The following is a 26840-nucleotide window of genomic DNA, read 5'->3' on the forward strand; positions in this document are numbered from 1 at the left end:
AAGCAACCTTTGTTTTCTTGACATCTTTTATTTTTTGCGCTCCGCTACTTATGGAAGTTGTCCTCCTTGTTATGACAATAGGGCAAAAGATACGCTTTTTTGTTCAATGACCCATGCAATACTACACCGATCGTAAAAACAAGCCGTTTGCGCGATCATACACGACATACATAATCTTCTTTAGAAGGTTATGTAAGACTAAATCAATAAAACATGTTGTTACTTTTTATCCTCTTATATAAAGTACTAAGCTTAGGATTTCGATAACTGCTAAACCGAATAAGCTCTCAATTTTAGGAAAGCTTCACATAGGTCCTGTGATGGTTATGGGCTATTTGATTTTTTATTTAAGTCTTGGTATGGTTTTAAGCTATTATTCTAGACCATCTCTTTCTCTTCTAACACAGAGCATCTAGATTCTAGGGAAGAAGCCGCTAGTATAACTAAAAGTCAGGACAGCGAAAATAAAATATTGAGGATCATAAGCATACATAAACGTTTTGTATAATACAACAATTTAAATATAAGCGTAAGGACTTCTTTAGATTATAGAGTTGTTATACTCCATAACATTTGTATTTTGTTGTTTAATAGTGTTATCCAGCAATGTTTGAAATCAATATGATTGTTCTAACATGAAAAAATTAACCCAAAATAGTAAATACAGAATTTGCTAAATAAAATCTTACCATTAAATACCATTACCTCGTAAGGGCGGGATTCTCCTTCGATTTTGAGTGGTCATCTAGAGAATCCAGAGCACTAATGCGTGTAATGGGATGCGATACTCTAACACCCCAAGAAAATCAGGTGAAGTAACAACCATCAGAAAACCAACTCTCTGTGATACACAACCTTTGTCTGAGAAGTCCTGGTAACGCATTCCCCCCACTCTAACTATTTACTTCAGGCATCTGACATAGTAGCAGTGTGAACCATTTTTAACGTCTTTAGTTATGACGCAATGTCGGACCGATATTCGAACCTATCAACTTCCCGACGACAAGCGGATGCCTGTTGAGCTACGGTCGCGGGTGTAATAAATTAAATCTTAGTTCCCAAAGTTGATCATCATAGAAATGATTTAGAACAGCCATTTACTTGGGCCAAACATTTTATTCTTGAAATTGAAAATTGATTTGTGTCCCAACATTTAACATAAATTATTTGGACATTTTACCCCCGGGACAAAAAGTCCAGGGAAAAAATGGTAAATAATAATTTTTAAAAATACCCCACCACTATAAAATGTCTTCAGAAGCAAAGTTATTTTACATTTAGAGTAAGTCTGTCTTTCAATCTGTAAGAGATAGCTTTTATCGTTCATTGAGACGATTTATCTTTTTGATAAATAGCAAAACGAATTCTGAAACTAGTAGGTACAATTTATAAAGCGTAGGAACTCTGTAATCATTTACCATAACGACCGTATCTCCATTTTATATTTGGCAATGCCATTGACATAGATTTAACGTAGTTTTCCTAGTTCTATGATTTTTTTATATTTATCGTGGCACCACATAAACATCAAAACATTATGTTTCTTTAATATGAAAGTGCAGTCATTCCATGTTTGTTAATGTAATTTTGTCTGTTTGATTTTTAAGCTTCACTTTTATTAGTGTTGCCATCCTTGGTGAATTGATGAATTACAGTATACTTTACTTTTCATGTGTGAATTTTCACTTGTGGAAAAGTTTGGTTGATAAAAATATCAATTTTAATTTTTTTCTCCGATTTTTTACTTATTCTTTACCTATGACAACAATAGTAAAATATTTTGTTTTTATTTTATTTCAAAGTGAATTTTCACACTTTAAAATTCATATTCAACCAAAAAAATAGAAGCTCTACATATTGTCCTAAAAACTGAGCCGTGTGAAGTCAATAGATACATCTCTTTTTTAGGGATTTCCTTTCCCACTTCTTCTCTCACTCCTTTCTTTTTATTACGTAACACGGCTCATTTTAGGACACTTTGTAAAGCTCCGCAGAAAGTGGATAAAAAAACCATCCCAAGACTTGAATCTGAAAATGACAAAGCCTAAACTCATCACAGAAGCTACATAAAGCATACCTGAAATAGAAACCCAATCGGTTTAGTAGTTGTTGAAATCTTCTGATATTTATCATTAAAAGTAACAGGATGTCTGTGATTCTGTCTGTTTGCACCGAAGGAGCTCCATGACCGCTGAACCGATTTGATTCTCCTTACAGTGTAGTTTCCCAAAAGTCCTAGGAAGGTTTCTTACAATTTGGGAAAAGGTTACCACCACCCTTCCTAAAGAAATCTCCAATAGAAAAAAGCCCCGCTCCAAATTTTATTTACGTTTCCGTTCTAAGATTAAAATGGAAAGTGGTGGGGGTCGACTCTCCCCCCATTCTAGAGGCCTCTAGGGGCATAGCCGCCAGTTCTAATATAGAATGTAACAAATGTTACATAAGAACAAATATCAAAATATTATTATTAAATGATATCAATCATTGTTTTACATTGATTACCACAAAATATATTAATATATAAGCAAGGATGACAACATACATAAAAGCGGAGCTCTGAAATGAACAGTAGAACAAATTAACATGTAAAAACTTGACAAGAATAATATTAATTTAAAGGTATAAATAAAATTGCATAATACAGGATTCTGTTTCAGGATTTTTAGGAATAGATTTAGATTGATATGATTCACTTAAATATTATATGTTTTTGACGTTGTCCTATGAATTATGTTTTAAAATTGGATAATAAAAGATCTGGCCGTTTTACGTGTGTACGGACGGACGTACAACCCTATTTAAAGGAAAGCTTCGAATTTAACAAGGATAGTAATGACAATTAATAGCACAGTTAGAAGTGGCAGTTTTCAAACTTTTCAATTTATAAGCTTGATAGATAGAGAGGGTGATTATGTTTACTGTCATTGTGGATTTGGTTTAATTTATCGTCCATTGTCTTATATGATGGTTCCATCGGGATTCCTCCCACACGGGATTCCTCCCACACGGGATTCCTCCCTCTTGATTCCTCCCACGGGATTTATTTTTTTCAACAATATTACTGCTTGAAAGCCAGAAAATGCAGGATAAAAGAAGATAATTTTAGTTATAGGTCTATTTAAGGAAAGAATTGCCCTATTGGTTTGTTTTATAGAAATCTCATTTATTTTCAGACCAAAAGGTATTTGTATCTTAAGGAAAAACAAGAATATATCCTTAAAATAAAAGTAACAGGATGTCTGTTGGTCTAACTATGTCCCTGTTTGTAACGAAGGATCTCGCTTACCGCTGGACCGATATGGCTCTCCTTTACAGCGAAGCTTCTTATAGGTCATGGAAAGCTTATAACTCTAAAGAATAATAGCCCCTAAAAAAAACAAGCCACAATTTTTTTTACTTTTCTTTATAAAACTAAAACTAAAAGGAGGTGTCGATTTCCAGAAAGAGAAACACGTCAAGGTTATGGGTTCGAATCTCTACAAAATAAATTTTCATTAGAACCTCCTGCTTAAAGCTTTAACATTGTTTCCAGTATTTCTTCAAAACCGACTAATATCCGCTGGATTAGAACCAGTTCTCAGGCATACTGAAAAATCGTATTCCAGACAATTTTTCAATAGTTCTAAAATAAGTTTTGTTAATATTCGCGAAAAGCTGTCTACGATATATACGATGCAATAGATAACTATTCAATTAGTGCATTTATTAGCTTTATAATAGCTCCTTTTACCTCTGGTATATTTGTTTACAAGTATTGGCTAATAAGGTGTTCCCATTTTACACCGAAATTCTTATTACGAATAAGACAATAAATAATAACGTCTGTATGTCACTTGTGCACTTTTCGTTGCACTTCTCTTTAACCTACCTACCTCCCTATTAAGATTTTATAACCTCCCCCCCCCCCCATAAAAAAAAGCAGCTGTGGCGTTCATGAGAACGATTTCGTCCAATAGTAGCTAAGATTTTTGTAATTTTAAAGGACTGAATAGAAACAGACGAACAGACACATTTACTTATAAAGTATTTTCGCTGCAATAAAAAGAATATATGAAAATTATTTTCCAGTATGGCTTCGAAACCGATTAATATCTGGTGGGATAGAACCGGTTCTCAAAAATACTAAAACGTCATGTATAAAATTGTATTACAGTCTATTTTCCACAAATATTAAGATAAAAATTATCAAATCAATACCAGATGGTTTTAATCTTATAGTTTTTCATTTTAATTTTTGCGGAAAGCTGTCTATAATATGATGCGATAAATAACTATTCTACATTTTTTTTGGTGTAACTCTAAGAACACTAGGTAATAATGACCAGTCTATTTACTCACTCTGAGTAAATAGACGACGGTGCTACAAAAAAAATACTTAAAACAGGGATCTTAAGGAATATGACAATGGATGATAATTTGATGTTCATCCCCAATGATGATAAACAAAATAAGAACTGTTGTTGATTAAATTTTGAAAAGTAATCTTTTGTAACCTACCAATAAAAATTTAATAAAAGTACCCAAAGTTTTTGAGCCAACGAAGAAGATAACGTGGTTATAAAACTTTGGATACCAGTGTAATTTACAGTCCCTTTCTCCCTGATGTATTTTGGATTTCAAAGGGTATTTATAAAAGTCCTTAATCTCGATGTTCAAAAACTATTCTCTATACTAGAGTAACAGGATGTTTGTTTTTTTTATAAGTATTCCAAAAAGGATGCGAGGAGAAGGGTTGTTCCCTCCCCCCTCCCACAGTGCTCAAGAAGAAAAAATTGTAAAGGCTAAGAAAGACTCCCCAAAAGAGGCCCTCCGAAAATTCCCAAATAAATTGCAATTCTGTACTCCTTATAATTTTTTAAAAGTTGTTAACTGCTTAATTTGGATCCAAGCTATTGTTACCCTCCAGTGTTGTGCTACTTAGAAAAGTCTATTTTTAATTTTTGTATCACTACCATTAAAGCTTAAGGACAATTTTGTGTCAAGGATTATTATCAAGTAATTCACAGGGAGGGGACATTAGTCCCCAAAGTTTTGTAATAACGTTTTCTTATGACGAAGACCAAACTGCATTACTTTTGCACCACTTTTGACGTCATATTCTCTTTTTTAGGGGTTTTCTTTCCCACTTCTCCTCTCATCTTCATCATTTTATGACGTCACAGGAATCAAAAGTGACACAAAAGTAATACACTTTGGTCTTTGTCTTGGGTTAACAAAAATGGGGACTTTTATTGATTATTAATTGGTTGGTTTATTAAGTTGGACTAATGTTTCAACGACTAATTGTAATCTACAGAAGGGGTAATCTTGTGTATCATCATTGGAGATGTACATTTAACTATCGGCCATTGTCCGATCCCTTTAGATCCCTGAGTAATTGAATATTATGAATAAAAGGGCAAGTATGCACTTTGCGCTGACTAGCAATAGCAAAATCTGATTGTAAATTGAAAATTATTTTGAATCTATCTATAATACAAAGATTGGAGCGAAACCACCACCCCTAACCCCCCCCCCTCCCATTTGTTACCAGTGTTTTAAGTAAGGTAATTCGTTCATGTCGTAAATATTAACATCCTATTCCTTATGTATTGACGTACAGATATTTATTGTATAAATGCTTTGTATTTGTAAGGGAAAGTAAAAAATGTGGACTTTTTCTCATATTACAAGATTTCTATTTGTTTTAATGAATTTGCCGTTTTTTGGGGGCAGATTTTTTGGGTATTCAAAAACTTTCGTTTTTCTTGGTTCAGTTGTTTTTCCATTGCAATGGTGCTAAGAATACTTACGTTTCTTCTTATTCTAGGTCATTTTTTTTAAGCAAAGCTTTTTTACATTAAGGATCCATACGTTCTTCCAAAACGGATTTACGTATTGATTTCAAACTTGGGATGATGATTCCTATAACAACTTGGGGCGATTTAGAAAGCGTAGCAACTCTATAATCGTGACACAATAAAAACTGTCCCGAATTTGTATTAATTTTGAGGAACACCACTCCAGTGACGTCATATTTTTCTTTCCCGAAAAAGGGAAGGGGGGAAGAAAATCTCTTCAAAAGAGATGGGGAAAACCCCCTTTTCACCCATCTCTTTTTTCTTCCCCCCTTTTTTTTATCCTTTCCCCCTTCCCTTTTTCGGGAAAGAAAAATATGACGTAACTGGAGTCGTGTTCCTCAAAATTAATACAAATTCATGACAGTTTTTATTGTGTCTATAATCGTTACCAGAAAGTCAGTATGTCTCTAATGATCGTCCCTGTGTGATTTATCTAATAATATGAAATAATTATCATATTTACTCAATTTTTGCAAAATTCTCATATTTCATTCTTAGTGCGAAGATGCATAATGTCATAGGCGAAACATCTCTATAATTATTTTTTAAAGGGAAAGTATGTCCATTTAAATAACTTTGGGGTTTATTTGAATTTTCAAATATTAAAAGTGTTGATGCTCTACATTTTTTAATGTTTGACTTACCGTATGATGCACTGAGTTCAACTTTTATTGATGTTGTCATCCATGTTTAAAGACACGTGTATTTACACTTTTATATTGAATAATTTTTACTTAAATTTTGTTTAGGTTCTTGCACTTGCGAGAGAGACCAGAAGTTTATAAGGTAAGACAACATTTATAAAAATTATGAATTATTATATCGTATTTTAAACGATGATAAATGCAAATTGATGTCAAAATTTTAGAGTTTTATTCGGGAAGGGCGGGGGGGAGGGTGTTATCGCCCATTTGTGCATCCTTGTATGCTTAATTACTGTTAATAATCAAAAAGTAACAAATCTATTTTAAGTAGCGATGCTACTCAATAATTCTATACTGGGGGAAATGTAATTTTCTCAACTGTTATTTGAGATAGACTGCTGGTTTTTTGTGAAGATTTCCAAACCAAAGCATTCAGTTTGTAACCTACTTTGTCCATCTGTCAGTACGTAAGGCTACAAAATATCTTTTTAAATTAAAATATGTGAGAAAGGTTTCGTGATTTTAATAAATGATTTTTTTAGTTTGTTCAATATTCTGCAGTTTCCTAATAACAACTGTACAGGCAATGGATAACAAATTAATTGGATATTGCACCAGATTTTCGCTTACTCTTATAAAATGATTGTTCCAGCTGGCCAATATGAAGTTACCCCCATCCACTCTCTTATGACTTTACCCCACCATGGAGGAACGCATTGACCAATAGCTGACTATATTAGCAACATACATTAACGACAAATATTTCCCTTTTACAATCCTTATAATACAGTAACAGGATGTGTGTTTGTCTGTCTGTGTGTCTGTACCGAAGGAACTCGCTAACCACTGAACCGATCGGGTTCTCCTTAACAGGGTAGCTTCTTATAGGCCACGGGAAGGTTTATAACTATTTTGGGGGTGGGTACCACCACACTTCCAAATGAAATAAACAAAAAAAATCGAGAAAAAAATTAAACACAACATAGAAATCGCACAATTTTTTTAACTTTTTCTTTTAAAATTTGCCGTTGGAATTCAACTCCCCTCTTCTCAAGTTTCCCTAGAGGCCTCTAGGGGCGTAACCGCTATTAACCACATATTATATATCCATTGAACAGGCAGTGATGGGTCAACTATAGGAGTTTGTTATTCAGAAGAAGAGTGTAATAATAAAGGTAATAAAACCAGGGATCTAAAGGGATAAGACAATGGATGATAAATTGATATACATTCCATAGACGTCTAAGGGAGGGGGTAAAGTGGCGATTACCCCCCCCCCCCCCAAACAATTTTGGAGGGGTAAATACCCCCAAAAAAAATAAAAAATCTCTAACAAACAAAATTTTTTGCACGCTTCGCGCGCATTTTTAATACTAAATATTTAATAAAATTTAAATTACCCCCCTAAAACATTTTACCCCGGGGATAAATTTTGGAAGGTGTAAACAAAATTTACCCCTGCCAACAGATTTAAGGGGGGGTAATTATCCCCCCCACCCAGCAAATTTTACCCCCGGGGTAAAAATTTTTGGGGGGGGAAAAAAAATGTTACCCCCCCCCCAAAGGCGAATTACCCCCCCCTTAAAAATTGTTATCCCCCCCCCCTAAAAAAAAGCTTAAACGTCTATGATAAATCCCCAAATGAAAATAAACAAAATTACCTCTTTTTTGTAGGCTAGAAATTAGCTGAAAGGTTTAGAAACAGCCAATCAGCCAAGCTCAAATAAGAAAACGTGTTTATAAACTTTGGAGACTAACGTTATTGTCATATTTGGGTCAGTTTTAGACTTCAAGCTGATAATTAGAATTGTAAAAGGTTGATTTCCCTAAGGCTTACAGGCGGCTGACGCGCGACTGCCGAGCCCTGGATGAAAATCCGTATCTATTATTGAAATTGTTCACTGAAAGATACATAAGATTTGATCATCTTTAAGTATGATTTTGAATTTTAACAATTTTTAATTTTTCCAAATAGGAAAAAATATTTGTTAAATGTCTAGGTAATTTTTTTAGGAGGCTCAAATTTGGGCGGCTGCGCCGCTGGTTTTGGAATCTGCTGTGGTAATATCGTTACTTCAGGTTAGAATAGTTAAATTATAGGACAATTTGTTGGCCTATGGCCCAGGCCAGTAAAAAGGGAATATTTTTAGTAGCAAAGATACTTTATAATTCACTTTTTCGGTCCGTCAATCCGTCATTATGTGGTATAATTAACCCTTACATATCGGGGGGGGGGGGGCTCCAAGAGCCCCCCCCCCTCTAGTTTTTTCAATCTCATTTTTTTTGTAAGTAAGATGGAGAGCTGTAACTTCATGACTTTTTAAGTTTATTAATTATACGTCGGCAAGAGTTGATTTTATTAGGATATCTGGTCTGTGTCGGTCGTGGTGTCCGGTCAAAGTCGGTTGGGTAGCAAAAAAAAATAGAAAAAATTCTAAATAAATCTTAATTTCTACATTATGACTTTTGTGTATAAGGTAGAAACCTAAAATTTTTTGGGTGAATACTTAGAAATCAATGACCTTCTGAGAAAAGTAGTGTTATGACCGTTTGACCGCTCCCTGACCGACTTTATAACCGATTTTTGTCCGGCTTTCACTAGAGACATATAACATGAATATCGTGGCTTCTATTACAGCTAGAGACCTATAATTTTTTTTGGCGCTTTCCGTTATTTGCCGTTTTTCGGCGATGATCAGAAAAAGTAATTTTTTTGTTATGAAAAATAAAAGTTCGTCCTAAAATTTGGTTATCCTAGCTGCAAAATTGGCCGCTCTACAGCTGTTTTAAAATTTAGCGGCTGGCCGCTAAAAATCGGCTAAGGAGCGGTCTAACTGCTATGACTAGAAAAAGTAATTATCTTTAAAAATACTCATGAACCACCAGAAAAAAATTTTACGTCTTTATCTGTACCAGGAGCCGAGAGGGTTAAGTAAATAACATCCAAGTAGGGATAGGAAACTGCAGGATTTGAGCTCCAAACTGGGGTCAGAAATATGATCTTTAACAAAAATTAAGTTAATGTTGTAGATATAAAGCAAAATTTTTCGGGGACTTTCACAAATGTACTCTGCTGAGCATTAATACCCTCCCTTTTTTTGAAAAAAATAAAAGTAAGAGGGGGAGGGGGATTTTTTGTTTTGTTTATTTATGATCTTAGGTCAGGTAGGTATAATGTAGCCCCGCAGAGATTAGACTACCAAGCCCCCCTTATTTTATTTTTTGATTTAATAAACGAAAGGCGTTATCAGTGATCAACAGGCACTTTGTGTGAATGTACCATTATTTTATTTAGGAGCGGACCTGACACTGAAATTTGGTTACATAAGAAATCCTAGTTATCCAGACTCGGAAAGTTAATATCATCATTAAATCATTGGTAGAATTGCCCCAATCATTTGAAACCAGCGACGCGGGGCGTAAATCATATAGCCCGCGACCGTGGCTCAACACGTAACGCGTCGTCAGGAAGGTGAAGGGTTCTAATTTCGGCGCGGCTTAACACGTGTTATAACAAAAGACATTAAATATTGTTCCTACTACTGGTATGTCAGATGAGTTAAATTAATAGACAGAGCAGGATTAATGACTTGGCCCCAAACATGCGCAACTCATTACCATGCACAGTTAGGGCCTCCAGAAAAACAGGTTGTGCAATCAAAAATTTGGTTGTCTGATGGGTGTTACTTAACCTAATACCATGGGTGTTGACATAAGGAAAAAGGATAAGAGCATGAATACCCTTCCTTTTTTCATGGTAAAATACAACTTCCCCATCCCTAAATTTTTGAAGAAACTTTAGCAGACGAAACGCTAAAACATCAACTGGCTTTTTGTATGTCAATCATAAATAATAATGTGAATAAAATGAAAAGCAATATATAGCAAACAGCCGGTAGATGCGAGAATCAGCTGAATTTTATTTACAAAAAAAAGTTCCCCACTTTTTAGAAATGGAAGGATTAATCTTTTATTCACAATTTTTTTTTAATAAAAATTAGATTATATGTAATTTTTAATTAAAACATTACATATTTATATTTAATAACAAAATTTTATTTTTAATTCAAATATTATATTCAAATTATTAAAACTTTACATATTAATTTTGTAATCCTCCCATTTGAAATAGCAATAAAATTTAGTGCGGCAACAGCGCTGATCAGTCCCCTAGGCCCACTGCCTATTTTCGTTTTCTAGTTGCTTCGATTCCTCTCTTTTATTTTTTTCTCTATGGGTGTTAGTTAACCTTGTATGTTGGACCTGACGTTAAAGTGTCATGGATAACAGCCTCGCCTGTATGAAGAACATGATAGGTACCATTAATAGAATCACCTAAATCATTTTAAACCAGTGACGTGGGGCATATATCACACAAAATCATTATATTTTTTTCTACGGGCGATTTTTCTTGGAAGGTTGGTGAACTTCTACACTCAAAATAGTTATAAACCTATCAAGGTCCTATGAGAAGCTTTACTTTATAGGTTAACCAAATCGGTTAAGAGGTTAGCGAGATTCTTCGATACAAACAGACAGACATCCTGGTACTTTGATAAGGGAGAAAGCCTAAAATGTCAAGCGTGACGTCATATAAATCCATCTTTTTTGAGGGGGTTTCCTTTCCCACTTTTCCTCTCGTCCTTCCTTGTCTCAACCATGACACTTTGGTGAGCTTGGACTTCCGAATTAGCGGGAAGTTCACGAGATCAGTTGGTGAACAGACAAAACCCCCAATACCAGGAACCATCAAGATTCAACAGCAGGTTTGAATATAGATTTATTGATGAAATTATTTCAAAAGACCTGAAATTACAAGATCAATTAATAAACAGAATAAAATATTATTCGTTATCTTAAAACTTTGAGCACTAAAAAAATCTTTTTCTTTTCTTATGGTTAAAGAATCTTTGGAAACTTTGGCTTTAAAGGAAAATTATTTGGTTTAATAAATCATTGTCAAATGCAACAATAAGGCACATAAAAATTACTAAAACATATATTAATCATAATTAAGTTTCATGCTTAGCTGGCTAAAGCCTTTTTTTAAAACTACATATAATCGTCCTATACACCATACTTCTTAATCAAATTAACAAATTCTACCTGAAGCTCTTATGGTTTCAAATCCTTGATATACTAGGGTAGTTCACACTCAATGAGACCAATGATAGGCCCAATTTTGTTCTCCGCAATCTTCACACTCTCATGTCTCCTTCAAAAGTAAAGAACGTGCGCTTCAAAATAAACAAACACTCTATGCCGCGCCACATTATGAAAGGAAAGCCCTAAAAGACGACATTTGCGCTTTGTTTTTGGTTTAATGGTAAGGAATTTAATTTCGAACTTGATAAACACAAAGCTTCCTCGAAAAGAGGTTAAGACACACCCCCCGTTTGAAAGTCAAATTAACTTCCTTAACGAGATTCAAGGTTTTTTTCGCGCTGAGCACTAGCAACATTTCTCACTAAACTCAACTCACCATAATCACATGAGAATGGCCACATCCCGAAAACGTGACAATTTTGCTCCTAACTAAATGAAACCCCGTGAAATGCATACACAATATTATACTCCTCACTAGGACTCATAATACCTCACATTTTAGGATAGAAGGATGGGGATTGGTTTGTACCATACAACATTCTATGCACATGACAATCACAAGATCACATACACAATCCTAAAATAGATAATCCTATTAATCATGATGTTGTAAATATAACAACTATATTAAATAATAATCATTTCATAATCAATAGGTAATAAATCATTATTAATAAATCAATAAGTACCTACGAAATCAGGTTGAAATGTAAATGTAAACAATAATGGTAAAAACAAACGAAATAAATCTTAGACAAGAAAATTAAGATTTATAGGTACTTAAAACTAAATTTGTTAAGCATCAAAAAGAGTAGTAAGAAAAAATTTTTCAAAATCCTTGGGCAGAAAGTTTTTCAAACCTAATGAATAAGAACTGTAATATCTTAATCAACAAATAAAACTTTTTAATACTTAAAGATAGCAAAATAATATCTTCGTTAGAATTTTCATTGAAATTATGAAAAAAAATACCAATTTTTCTTTGTAAAAAAATATGAGACTTTAAATATGAATTTTCAATCATTCCTTGATCTGAATAAAAATGTTTTACTTGATTGAAATTCATATATAATTTTTAAAAAAAATCTGCTAAAAAATACTTGATTTTTTTTCTTAGAATAAATATCGAATCACGCAACCTCGACACATTTATTCCTTTTTGTTAAACTTTTCAGGTAAGTTTTAAAATGAATTGTACTTTTGAAAAGAAATTAAACTCAATAAAATTAAATTTGAGCATATGAAATAGAAGAATATTTAATCGCATTTCATTTGATTCTTATTTTAGGCATAAAAATAGTCATATGAAAAATGTGGCTTTTTACTAAAAAAAAATCTCAATTTCCATAAAATAAGAATCAATTATTAATCATAATTTTTAACAACTGCCTGACTGATACAGCATGTTCTTCTAGGGGAGATTTATCTGTCAGTCTGAACAAGACTCTTGCCGTCTTTCTTCCATCCTCAATTCTCGTCACTCGGCCCATCCTCAAACATCTCATCAGCGGATTGGTACTCGTAACCAGAACTATATCTCCATCAGTTAGTGGCTCCGCCATCTCATCCTTCCACTTGGACATCCGTAATATCTTCGGTAGGATCTCCTGGCGGTAGGCAGTCCAAAACTGGGCAGATAAATCTTCCAACAACTTCAACCTGGAGGAAATTTGGTCCTCCGGCTTCATCGCCACATTGCACAACGGCTGGCGGTCAACATTTCCCAGCAGCTGGCCAGGGGTAATTAGCCGCCAATTCTCCACGTCATTCGCAGCTTCAATCGTCAGTGGTCTGCTATTCATAATTTTACTGACCTCCGCCAACAGCACCAGGAGCTCGTTGAAATTAACAGAACTATTCACCAACTTCTTGGACAGCAATCTCTTGGTTAATCCCACCATTTTCTCAGCCTGCCCAATATAATGGTGGGCTCGGGCCGGGATCTGAGACCAAGAAAACTCTACCTGGCTGCCCAACTTCTGCTCTAAAACCTTGCGAGCACCGGATAATTGTGTGCCCATGTCGCTTACTATGATCTTCGGCAGACAATGAACAGCTTCCAACTTGCGCAGGGACAACAGGATACTGCTGGTATCATACTTTTCCAAGGCATCTAACCACAACGCCCCTGAGAATCTGCAGACCACCACGAACACCCACACTTTCTTCGTTGCTGTCTGACTCCTCGTTTTGGCGGCAGCTCTCCTCGTAACCAGCGGACCCATCAGGTCGACTTGTACAGCTTCAAAAGGTCTGCTCGGAACCAACTTGTCAGGTAACACCTCCTTCATGGTAGCACGACATTCCTTAGCCCTCTCAACACTGCAGGGCCAACACTTCTTCACTTCCATGATGGCCAACCTCCTTGCCTTCACAATCCAGCACCAACGGCGGCTCTCAGCTAAAGTTCCACGGACACCAGAGTGAAGCTCAACATGCGCTTCTCTCATAAAAACAGCAGCTAACCAATTACCAGGCTCCAAAATTATTAAACCTGGCATGTCTTCAAATATCATTTTACGGCCGCCAGTAATGGCGTCAATGACTGGCTGTCCACGACCAACCATCTTAAGAATCCTCATCTCCCTGGTCACATACTTTCCACCGGGACCAACGACAGGCCAGGTCAATGATACTTCATGCACTAATGGATTTAATGACGCATAATTGCCTTTAGCATCATTTATCCACTCATCCTCTTGGCTTCGTGACACAATGAAAAGTTCCGCCGCCGCCATAAAATTGTACAAAGACGGCTTGTACACAGCATCTGCGGCTGCTACATGACTACCAGCGGCTGTAGCCTTACCTTCTTGTCTGCTCTTTAGCTTCTTCAACCAGGTGTTCGCAACTTGCAGGACAGCTGCCATAATACGTTTGGCCTGTCCAAATGACCTCCTGTGCTTAAACCTAAAGACATCTTCAGCGGCTTCTCCGGCAACTTTCATTGAACATAACTTAACCATTTTGGTATTCAACTCCTCAGGGGGTAAAACCTGCTTGACTTCTTCGGCAGTTTTCACCGGCCACGCACTTTCATCCTGGCGCAACCATTCTGGGCCCAATCTGTACCTGGAACCTGGTCCCAAATCTGATACTTTGCAGGTGCTTCTGGTGCCCAAATCTGCAACGTTTTGCGTCCCCGGGACCCACCTCCAGTCATCCTTGTTGGTCGCAGATTGAATTTCTCCAATACGATGAGAATTAAATGTGTTCAACATAGCACTGTTGGAAACTATTTGTGATAAAACACACGATGAATCAGTAAAATACATCACTCTGATAATATCAAAGGGCAGGGCATCTCTGACGGACTTTGCCAACCTTGTGGACATCTGGCACCCCATCAACTCAAGGCGTGGAATTGACTCACACTTGACCGGCGCAACTCTTGACTTGGTGGCTAGCAGAAACGTTTCAAAGCCTTGTCTAGTTGGCCACCTCAAATATGCATTAGATGCATAAGCCTCTGATGACCCATCCGAAAACATCATCAAGGATGGAAGGCCAGTTGGTTCATCCGGGACCACACAACGGTCAAACTCCAATTTAGCGACCTCAGCTCTGTCCTCCAGCGACTGAACAAGTTCATCCCGTAGACTTTTTGGAATGAAATCTTGCCAGCCCAAATTCAGCAAACAGGTTTTCCGCAGGACAAGTTTAATTCTCAACAGAATAGGGCTGCAAAGCCCGATCGGGTCGAAGGTTTGGGCGGCGAACCTATGGACCATCTTCTTTGTCAGATTCTCGTCCAAGGCGTCCTGGAGGTTGTACAAATCAGCATCCTCTTTCACCTTCCTTCCCTTGACTTTACCATCTTGGTTGACTCTTGTGGCGATGGACAACACATCGGTGGCTGGCTTCCATATCAGCCCGAGAACCTTGGTATGCTGGCAATCATCTCCAGAATAAATGACTTGTTTGAAGGAAAAACTACCTTTGCCGATAATCCTGTCGGCCTCTTTCATCATCTCCTTGGCTTCTGGCTTCGATCCTGCTCCCGAAATAACGTCATCTATGAAGCTGTGCTTCTCAAGCTTGACTGCAACTGGAATCTGAGGTAACTTGAATTCCTCATCAGGGTAGGTAGGTATTTGTGGCTCCTTCCATAATTCAGGTTTGGCAACAATTTCACTACCGTTTATTTGTCCTTCTCCATACATCTCCTTGACCTCTGCTTCACTCTTTCCGCCGAACAGGCGGGACGTCAACTTCAGGGCTGTAACTGCCAAATTTCCCGCAGCTAACTCGCCGAAATTTACAACTTTGGTCAGGTAAATTTCAAGTGGACCATCTGGCGTCGGGGAAAATAAAACTCTCTTCATCTGGCTGTCAAAATCTGTGGCCAGGATGGAGTTATAAAACTTGGAGATATCCGCGGTTATACCAACCTTGTAACCGCGGAAAAGCATCAAATGATAAAAAATCTTCTGCATTGGCGGCGGGCCTCCCAGCATTATGTTATTAAAACTGGTACCCTTGAACGTCAGAGAACTATTTGCACACAATCGCATGGGTGTGGAACTTGAATCCTCCTTGAAAGCAACCACTATTGATGAACAAGACTTAGGTCCTTCATACTGCAACTCTTCAGGCGTGGCTTTTTGGAAAACGCCTCTTCTTATGGCGTCGTTGAATACCTCCACATACATTCCATAGGTACCTTCCTTGACCATCCTGGCACGATCCTTTTCAGCAATTTTGCGGGCTAAACTTTCATTGTAGGGTAAAGTGTGAGGATCTTCAATATAAGCATATTGACCTGTCCACTTGTTGGACTGCAAGTCTAGGGTTAAACCTGCCTCAATTATCCTCTGCCTCTCACGCTGGTCCCAGGTAGTGCCGTCGGCCATAGCCTTGCACTCTTGACAAGCAGTACATCCTGGACAAAGTGCCTGCGGCTGTATGCCAAACGATTCAGACGTCAGAAAGTCTGGCAAAGTGCCTCCACTGACACTGACAGCCTTATAAGCCGACTTTTGATCTCCAGCTCCACCATCAGCACTCGTACAGATAAAACCACTACCAAAAATGGTTCGCCACAACATAGACTGGCCCACTTTCTGGTAGGTTGAAGGAAACACGTCAGGATGTGTATTTCCAATGATGATATCTAAGCCTCCACTAATATATGTAAACCTTTCTGGCGGCATTTTAAATATCTCGGCGGCAGTTTCTGGGTGGACCGAGCGCATCTCGTTGGCCCCGCCGAGGGTAGGCATGACAGCTGCCTCAAACTCCCTCAGATTGCCGTCCCTATCCTTCAAATAAAACACAACATTGCGGCAGGAAGACTCACTACCATCAGCTACAGAAATAGTTGTATATCTGCCAGTAGATTTCAGCTTCAACTTGTTGGATAACTTCTCAGACACAAGTGGCAAATTTGCCCCGGAGTCAAACATTACCGTGGCGTGGCAGGTGCCGCCGCCAGGTGCTACAACAGGAACTAACTGCAGTAAGAAGGTACAGGGGCTGGGTGCAGAACTTGACTTGTAGACTGTATTCACACCAGCACTAGCCTCATGGAGTAACCTGGAATGGTATCTGTCACAATTATTGGTACCACAAACACCAAGCTTATCTGATTTATTGCATTTGTCAGCAGTATGGCCGTCACATAGGCAAAGTTCACATAATTTCTTCTGCTGGACAACTTTCTTTCGGTCAACCACGTCCATCTTCTTAAACGTGAGGCAACGGAAAATCGGGTGTTTCTCCTTGCAGCTCTCCACAGGACATGCACTGTTCCACTTGGAAGCCTTGCCCTTTCCAGCCTTTCCATTCTTATCGTCGCTGCGGCCAGATACTTGCGCGGCGGCAGCTCTGTCACGATTTCTCTTGCCGGCGCCATTATCATATGACATATCACCGGCCAACATGGCACCCCTGGTCCTCTCCAGCAGTTCAACAATCTTCGGGATGTTGGGTTGGTTCATGCTACCAAGCTCCATCATAATTTTATCCCTCAAATTTTCAGGGCACTTGTCTTTAAAAATATGAATGAGAGTTAGGTGGTTGTAATCCTTAGCTGCAGAACCAACGATGGCTTCTACCTCCTGCATCATGCTCTTGAAGGTAGCAATTGCGCTAACCACGTCCACAGGTTTATCCACAGGTTTCATCTTGTTCAACTTAGTTAAAATCCTCATGAACCGGCGAGTGTTTGATAAAAACATCTGGTCAAGAAACGCCCATTGTTCATTGTGATCTCTAATCGCTGACACTTGCTTGCGTAGTTCCGGGTTGGTTATCACCTTCTCCATACACAACATCAGGCTTAACCTCTGGTCAGCAAATCCATAACCAGAGCATAGATCCTTAAAGACCTGTTTAAAGTTTGGGTAATCCGTGTCAGTACCGTCGAACGACGGCAATAAACTGTTGTCCCAGCGCCCATACTGCGGGTTGGAACTCCGAATATCCACGGCAGACATACTTCTGGAGAGCATGGCAGGTGTCCCACTCTCATCCAGGTTAGATGAACGACGTTCCATCTCTCTAAGCCTTCGGTACATATCACGTACTTCTTGGCGCAACTCCACGGAAATTTTAAGCACTCCCATGTCCATCTTCACCTTCTCAATGACGTCGAGGTTCCTGGCGACAGTGCTTGACCTCGCGTCATCTGAATCATTGTCAAGCCAGTACAGAATTTTTGTACACTGCTCCAACGACGCATAAACTTTATCTGCAACAGTTTTCTGCTCACTAGCTTCATCCAAATCACGCTTAAACTCGCGCAGCTCACTAGTCTCCACGGCAGGTTTTAGACTTTTTATTAGGTCAGATTGGTCCTTGACCTCACTAAAAATGTCACGAATTGATTTTACATTCACATTTTCACATGAACTAAAACTTTGGCAGGCTTTTAGATTGTCATAAAACAATTTTAACTGTTCATCAAAAACTTCTAGCCTTTCACTGCCAATAGCGATTGCTCGCTCAATTTTCTGCTTTTTGGTTAGTGGCATATTGATTCACTAGGTACTTATTTCACAGAAAAATTGTCACAGTTTATTGCATCAATAATTCACTAGATGCTATTGATCTCTTGATGAATGCTAACGCCTATTCATCAGATATTTTGAAATTGTCTCAACCATGACACTTTGGTGAGCTTGGACTTCCGAATTAGCGGGAAGTTCACGAGATCAGTTGGTGAACAGACAAAACCCCCAATACCAGGAACCATCAAGATTCAACAGCAGGTTTGAATATAGATTTATTGATGAAATTATTTCAAAAGACCTGAAATTACAAGATCAATTAATAAACAGAATAAAATATTATTCGTTATCTTAAAACTTTGAGCACTAAAAAAATCTTTTTCTTTTCTTATGGTTAAAGAATCTTTGGAAACTTTGGCTTTAAAGGAAAATTATTTGGTTTAATAAATCATTGTCAAATGCAACAATAAGGCACATAAAAATTACTAAAACATATATTAATCATAATTAAGTTTCATGCTTAGCTGGCTAAAGCCTTTTTTTAAAACTACATATAATCGTCCTATACACCATACTTCTTAATCAAATTAACAAATTCTACCTGAAGCTCTTATGGTTTCAAATCCTTGATATACTAGGGTAGTTCACACTCAATGAGACCAATGATAGGCCCAATTTTGTTCTCCGCAATCTTCACACTCTCATGTCTCCTTCAAAAGTAAAGAACGTGCGCTTCAAAATAAACAAACACTCTATGCCGCGCCACATTATGAAAGGAAAGCCCTAAAAGACGACATTTGCGCTTTGTTTTTGGTTTAATGGTAAGGAATTTAATTTCGAACTTGATAAACACAAAGCTTCCTCGAAAAGAGGTTAAGACATTCCTTTTTTTATGACGTCACACGTGACATTTTTAGCTTTCTCTAATAAGGATGTATTGTAAATGTATTTGTAAAATGATGAATAAAAACTTGTTGTTGCCAGTACCAAAGTACCTCCCGCGCAGCTGAGATAGAGCAAAGAATATATGTGTCAGACACGGATGTTTGTCAAGTCAGGTATAATTATTCCATGGCTTGAAAACCGATTAGAACTGGTTCTTAGCCATCCTGAAAATTATGCCTGGCACCGTATTATATTCATTTTTCTACTAATATAAAACTGTACAATCATAATATTAAAGCCAGTTTCTTTAGCCTGGTCCTTCGTCATCTCGGGGCCAACAAAACTTGTTTTAATCTTATAGTTGTACATTTTATATAGGCAGAAAGTTGTTTATAATACGATGCGAGAAATAAATATTCCATGGCTTCGAAACTGATTAAAATCTGCTGGATTGGAACTGGTTCTTATTACTAAAAAATCATTTTCTACGAATTATAAAATAAAAATCATAAAATTGATACCAGTTTTAACGATTCAGCCTTAGCGAGATCTTAAGCTACTCACAAACAATGAAAATAAGCCAATTACTTTAATAAAAGCATGCATATGAAAGACATCATAAAAAATATAATTAAAATTAATCATTTTGTTTAAATTTCAGGTTGGATTTTGATACCCATGAATTTCCCAGCAATTCAAGTAAGTATAGATAGTTAAAACTAAAGGAAGCCTGCAAGAAATATACCGCTCTTAATAGTGTAATTCTTGAGAGTGGTGTATTTCTTGTAGGTTTCTTTTTAAACTATTTTGTCTGTACAAGTCATGTAGTTGGTTTTGTGCAATATTTCTAATAATGCACACTGTAAAAATTTAATATATACCTTGCCAAATATTATTTCTATTAATTTCCAATTCTCTTACTTGTATGTTTGAATCCTTTTTGACCCTAATATTTTTTTTTTTGGAAGCCCTTTATAACGTTTCCGAAAAAAGTAGACAAGCTTAACTATGCTGATTAACATCATATTCCCTTCTTATATGATGTCAATTAGGATAGTTTGCTTAGTGCTGTAACATTTGCCTCCTTTTTGGAAACACTATGAGATGCTCCTTTTTTCAATATTAGGTTCACTGTTCTTTACAGTTCTTCATATGTAATTTATTCTTTGATAGAAATAAGTTTAACAGATTTTTACATTATGAAAATAAGATTTTGATGTTTAGACCCGGACCAGGATTGTCCAGACTATATGGAAATAACATCACCTTTAATAAGGTATTATAAAAACGCTAATGAAAATGCTATATTGTTTTACTTTTTACATATTATCACCTTGTTGTATTGATTATTCATATCAAATATTGAATTTTTTTAATAAAACTTTAAACTATGATTAAGAATTTTGCATGCTTGATACACCATACTCTTATATTATTCTTATAATTAGTTACAATCTTGGTGTTGGACGCTTGTGTGGAAACAATACTGGTCAACACATGTATATTGGAGATTTTGCATCTTCTAGTATACCTGCTGTAGCTGTTATCTTGAAGGTAAAAAACAGTTTTTGGCTAAAATAGTTAGTCATTTGATCTGAATAAGAATATTGTGTTTTCATCACACAAAATATTTGTTGCTTTTAGACTTCTGTTAGTAATGGAAATGCCAAATGGAACATCAGAGTAACTCACATCGGTAATTTATCATAATTTTAAATTTATTTCAGTAAAAGAAATACTCGTAGCTTTTACTAAAGCACTTAGGGGTTTTGTATCTGATAGGTAAGAGATTAGGCAGAAAATTAAAATCATCCCAAGCCTTAATTCCAAAAAAACAAAAATCCTAAAACCCCTCTAAAATTGGGTGAACTTGATCGGGTCAGCAGTTAAGCGTTGGACAAAAAATCCTTACTACTTACTAATAGAAATAATAATTTCAAGACTAACATTTTAAATAAACAAACTATTTTAAAATAAAAGCAATATTTCTAATTTCTAGACTGCTACAATTCTGATTCTTACTATGTTAATCTGCGAGCACCTACTGGTTGCACACAATGGTATACAGCTTCAACAGGTAGAAATGTTTAGACTCAATAGACAAAATATGAATGCAAGTTTAATATGACAAAGAAAAATAAGATATAGAGAAACTTTTGATTCTTGGTTTTAAGGATCTTTTGTTTTGTACTTCATTGTAAAAAAACTTTTCAAAGGTTTCAGTAAAGTCCATATAAAACTAAAAATGTAAAAAATATGTACTGTACTGAATCACTTTTACAACTCAGATATTTAGTTCATGGATTCATTAATTGTTAATATATATTATATATTGTTTGTTGATTAGGGCAGGTTAAAAGCTACAATCAAGATGGAGTCACTACCTACTACTCTAGCAAAGATTATGAATACTGTGTCAGGTAAAAATATTACCATCTATTATTTTGTTTACAAGTAAACATTTAAGCACATCAGAATTGAGTTATATTCAAGAACTAAAACCTAACAATTTTATAAAATTTTAACAAGTAAGTGTTTAAGTATGTTAATTAAGTAATTTGTCTTTCTCAAAACAACTCAAAATCAACCAGTTGTAATTTGAATTTTGATTTTAACAAGCCTTACAAGGACAAGATCAGAGCAGATTACAAATAATTAGGCTCTTCAAAAGACTTTAGATTTAGGAAACATCATATTTATTTGTTATAATTTTAGCTTATTGTAATAAAACTTAATCATTTAACCCTTAAAGGACACCTGCAAGAAATAACACACTTTAACTGCTGAAAGACTGCCACAAGAAGACCCAATACCCCAAATTTAAAGCCTTCAGCTTCAATAACAAAAAAGTTCTAGGCATTTCAAAATAGTATTTTATGTACAATGGAATTGTTGAAAGATTTCCAATGCTCATAAAAGAAAAAAACAATATTAAATTACGTCGCCTAGACACAAAATAATAACCTTATCTTTGTCAGAAACTTAGATTGCATGTAACTAATTACATTTTTACAATAAAACACCACATTTCATAGTCAAAATCTATGAAAAAAATTCGATTTAAATTGCATTTTTAAACGAAAATCATAGCGGAAACAAAGGGGTAAACTAATACAAGCTTAGCTGTGATTGGTTGTTAAGCTGATTCAGCCTTCTGATTGGCTACAGTACATTTGGTACAACGCAAGTAAAATATGATTTTTTTTAATGATTTTGACTATAAAAATGGGTATTTTTATTGTAAAAATATAATTAGTTACTGGAAACCTAAATTTATGACAAAAATAAGCTTATAATTTTGTTTCTAGGCCACGTAGTTTAATTTCAAAGTTTCCAACATGAGCATTGCAATTCTTTCAAAATTTTCATTGTACATAAAATGTCATTTTAAAATGCCTAGAACTTTTTTGTTATAGAAGCTTCAAATTTGGGGTATTTGGTCTACTTGTGGCAGTCTTTCAGTAGTTAAAGCATGGTATTTCTTGCAGGCTTCCTTTAAGTAGATACATGTAAATTTCTACATTAAACAACCTGCCAAATTTTTAAACATTGTTATGGTGTTAGACGTGATCCTACAGACTGTCAGATTAAATGGACTCGGCCAAGCAATCTACCATTATATTCCACAGCAGTTGGAGTTCAGCTTTATACTGGATCAAATGGAGTAGCTGTGAGTACACTTATCATTAAGAGATATAAGTTTTCCGGAATTTTAATGTAGGGAGTAGATTTGAAATCTGCATCAAATTTTAAGGATTTTTTATAAAATTCATTTTTTGTATAATTCTTTATCTAAAAGCGGAAATACAAATTAAGTTAATTAATTTTGGCATCCGTGATTGGTGGATTTAAAAAATCTGTGCTCTGATTGGATATCGTACATCATTCAACCAATTAGAGCGCAGGTAATTTAAAATCCAACTATCCTATTGGTCAAAATTAATTAACTTAAAATGTATTTCCGCTTTTAGATAAAGAATTATACAAAAAACGAATTTTATAAAAAATCCTTAAAATTTGATGCAATTTTCAAATCTACTCCCTACATTAAAATTCCGGAAAACTTATATCTCTTACTTATCATACACAAAAATGGGAGGGGGGGGGGGGGGAGCTGTGGTATAAATATCAAATTGAGCAACTTTTAAATTCTCTTGTATATGTTCTTAGTACAAAATCTCGATTATGTGTAATCATTCACAAATTTAGCATAAATTTACATATTCTCTGTTTTTAGATTAATTACAATTGTTATGATGATACAATTAAAAATTTTGGAAATAATGCCTGTGGTGAAACAACATTAGGCTGTATGGTATGTATTTACAGTTGTCAACATCTTTTCTTAAAGGAATCTTGCAAGAAATATACTGCTTTAACTGCTGAAAGACTGCCACGAGTAGACCTAATACCAAAAATTTGAAGCCTCCAGCTTCAAAAACAAAAAAGTTATAGACATTTCAAAACCATATTTTTAGTACAATGAAAAGAAGTTGTATCAACTTTTTTGCTTTTTATTTAAGATAGCTAGCCGGTTCTTTCAGTAAGTAGTAGATGTAAAATTTTTCATAGAATTCAGATATGCAATCGGTTTTTTTGTAAACCTCTTATTTTTTAAGTAATTTAAGTTTTTTAAAAAAATAATTAAGTCGGTTTTAAGGTACTAAAACGCAACAAAATAAAAGAAGAAAATGGCCAGTATGAACAAAAATAGTAAGATCTTTAATTTGACACCTTACTTTTAAAATTCTGTTGAGTAATTATTGAAAAAATCTATTTTTTTAACCTCGGTTTAATAAAAACTTTAGACCTAAATATTTTCTCAAACAGACATAAAAAACATAGGTTCATATATACCTTTAAAATCAGAAAAATATTACGAATCTATTCTAAGCAAAATTGAAAAAGTTTTATAAAACTATAATAAAAAAAATAAGTTTATTTTAAGAATCATAATTTTCGGCTTTAAAGGGTTAGCTTAAACCAAACCTGAAAAAAACCTAAACAAAAGGCAATGCAATGTAGCAGATATTTTTTAAACACAAGAAACAATAATGTATTTTTAACTGCATTGTTTTGAAGTTTATAAACAGACTGATGCATATTTGTTAATATTTTTTCATTCTTTACATGTTCTTTAATATCACTTTATTTATTGTAGTATCTATTGTATATATTGTATGAACGTTCTCCTTTTTTTCTGGCAATTCTATAGGTTAATTTTATATGTTAAGCTTCCCGATTCGTCAATTTTTGCGATTTGTGATTAGCTAGTTTAGTAGTTACAATTCTTAAAATAAACTTTTTATTTTTTCTATTTTTTATTACAATTTTTTAAAACTTTTTCAATTTTGCTTAGAATGAATTCATATTATTTTTCTCATTCTAATGGTATATATGAACCCATATTTTTTATGTCTGTATGAGAAAATATTTAGGTTTAATGTTTTGATTAAACCGAGGTTAAAAAAATAGATTTTTTCAACAATTACTCAACAGAATTTTAAAAGTAAGGTGTCAAATTAAAGATCTTACTATTTTTGTTCATACTGGCTATTTTCTTCTTTTATTTTGTTGCGTTTTAGTACCTTAAAACCGACTTAATTATTTTTTTTAAAAACTTAAATTACTTTAAAAATAAGAGGTCTACAAAAAAAACCGATTGCATATCTGAATTCTATGAAAAATTTTACATCTACTACTTACTGAAAGAACCGGCTAGCTATCTTAAATAAAAAGCAAAAAAGTTGATACAACTTCTTTAGAAAGTTTTTCATTGCTAATAGTATAATTTTCATTATTAAAATACGTTGCCTAGAAAGAAAATAATAAGCTTATTTTTGACAGAATTTTAGGATGCCAGTAACTGATAACATTTTTACAATAAAAACACTCTTCTTTATAATCAAAATAATTTTTAAAAATTCAGTTTAATTTGCGTTGTATTGAGAGTACTATAGCGTGCGAATGCCAGCCTTTAGGATTTCCAGCCAATCAGAAGTCTGAGTACGCGCTAAGTCCGCTGAACAACCAATCACAGCTGAGCATCTGTATTACTTACATTAGTTTAATTTTTTTCCGCTATGATTTTATGCAATTTAAACCGAATTTTTAAAAGACATTTTGACTGTAAAAAGGGGTGTTTTTATTGTAAAAATGTTATCAGTTACTGGCAGTCTAAGTTTCTGACAAAGCTAAGCTTTTAATTGTGCTTCCAGACGACGTAATTTAATTTTGAAATTTCCATTATGAGCAACGAAAATCTTTCAAAATATTCATTGTACTAAAATAATCATTTTGAAATGTCTGTAATTTTTTTTATTGAAGCTGGAGGCTACAAATTTTGGGTATTGGGTCTACTCATGGCAGGCTTTCAGCAGTTAAAGCGCGGTATTTCTTGCAGGGTTTCTCTAAATAGCAAATCGGTATAAATATTTATATTTTTTAATGTTACTTACCACTGAAAATCAATTAAATATGAAAAAGAACGCAGCATACAAAAACCAAATAATTTATATCTCACTTTATATATGAAAAACATCCTGGGAATCTTAGATTTAAATCAAGCTTTCTTTAAATAGAAAGAAATTTTTTTTTCTTTGCAAAGTGTAGATAGATAGAAATATAAAAATATTTGTAAAAGTTTTTTCAGTTATCAACATATTTTTTAAATAGTAAATCATTATAAATATAATTTTATTTTAATGTTCCTTACTGCTAAATATTAATAAAATGTGAAAGGGAACACAGTTTACCATAAAACCAAGTAATGGGTATCTTACTTTATCTATCAAAAACATTCTAAAATTGCTATTGAATCAAGCTTTCTTTGAAAGATCAGTTTTTTTCTTTAAAAAGTATAAACAGATATAAATATCAAAAATAAAAATAAATCAGTAAATTGCATCGTTTTAATGATCAAAATAAAATTTTTGTATTTAACTTAATTCAGCTTCCTAGTACTAATGATAAAAGTCTAGTTTGACTTCTTAGCTGTAGTGTCTAGGGTGTTAATAAACACTTGGGTTTATATAACTGTGTTCCATATTTTGATAATTAACAGTTTTAATTTAAATAAGCTTTTTAATTATATTTTTTTTAATTCTAAGGATAATTCTAAGGATTCTAAATCTAAAAGACTCGACTATATTGTGATTCCAGGTACAGGTTTTGTTAATATAATCTATATCAAAATAAGAGAAAATATTTGTAATCTTTCAAAACCATTAATTCAAAAATTTAGAAAACTTGAAATATTGAAACATATTAATATTGTAGAGGGTAGATATAAAACAAGCCTGCAGTATTCTCAGAATAGTATCTACTGTGGTGTAGGTTAGTAATTACTTTTTAGATGAGTAACATCATCTTATAATTGTATTCTTCCATCACTGACTGACTTACTGTCATACTCT

The 26840-nt window shown here is 34.7% G+C and overlaps 1 protein-coding gene across 1 annotated transcript in view; it reads left to right on the top strand.

Annotated features, from left to right (window-relative positions):
* Positions 1-5760: 5760 nt before the first annotated feature.
* Positions 5761-26840, top strand: part of LOC145305296 (uncharacterized) — a 28143-nt gene continuing 7063 nt past the window's right edge. Inside the window, exons 1-17 of the mRNA XM_080146905.1 lie at positions 5761-5809; positions 6590-6626; positions 7027-7067; positions 7603-7659; positions 8498-8563; positions 9780-9834; positions 19524-19598; positions 20087-20124; positions 20650-20701; positions 20874-20979; positions 21070-21121; positions 21425-21502; positions 21773-21845; positions 22990-23095; positions 23663-23740; positions 26535-26586; positions 26704-26760. Coding sequence (XP_080003031.1) covers positions 5773-5809; positions 6590-6626; positions 7027-7067; positions 7603-7659; positions 8498-8563; positions 9780-9834; positions 19524-19598; positions 20087-20124; positions 20650-20701; positions 20874-20979; positions 21070-21121; positions 21425-21502; positions 21773-21845; positions 22990-23095; positions 23663-23740; positions 26535-26586; positions 26704-26760 — 1060 coding nt within the window. The 5' untranslated portion in view covers positions 5761-5772. The remainder of the gene's footprint in view (positions 5810-6589; positions 6627-7026; positions 7068-7602; positions 7660-8497; positions 8564-9779; positions 9835-19523; positions 19599-20086; positions 20125-20649; positions 20702-20873; positions 20980-21069; positions 21122-21424; positions 21503-21772; positions 21846-22989; positions 23096-23662; positions 23741-26534; positions 26587-26703; positions 26761-26840) is intronic.

Source organism: Acartia tonsa, chromosome 14 (assembly GCF_053477335.1).
Source record: "Acartia tonsa isolate MP-2025a chromosome 14, ASM5347733v1, whole genome shotgun sequence".
NCBI classification, from domain to species: Eukaryota; Metazoa; Arthropoda; class Copepoda; order Calanoida; family Acartiidae; genus Acartia; species Acartia tonsa.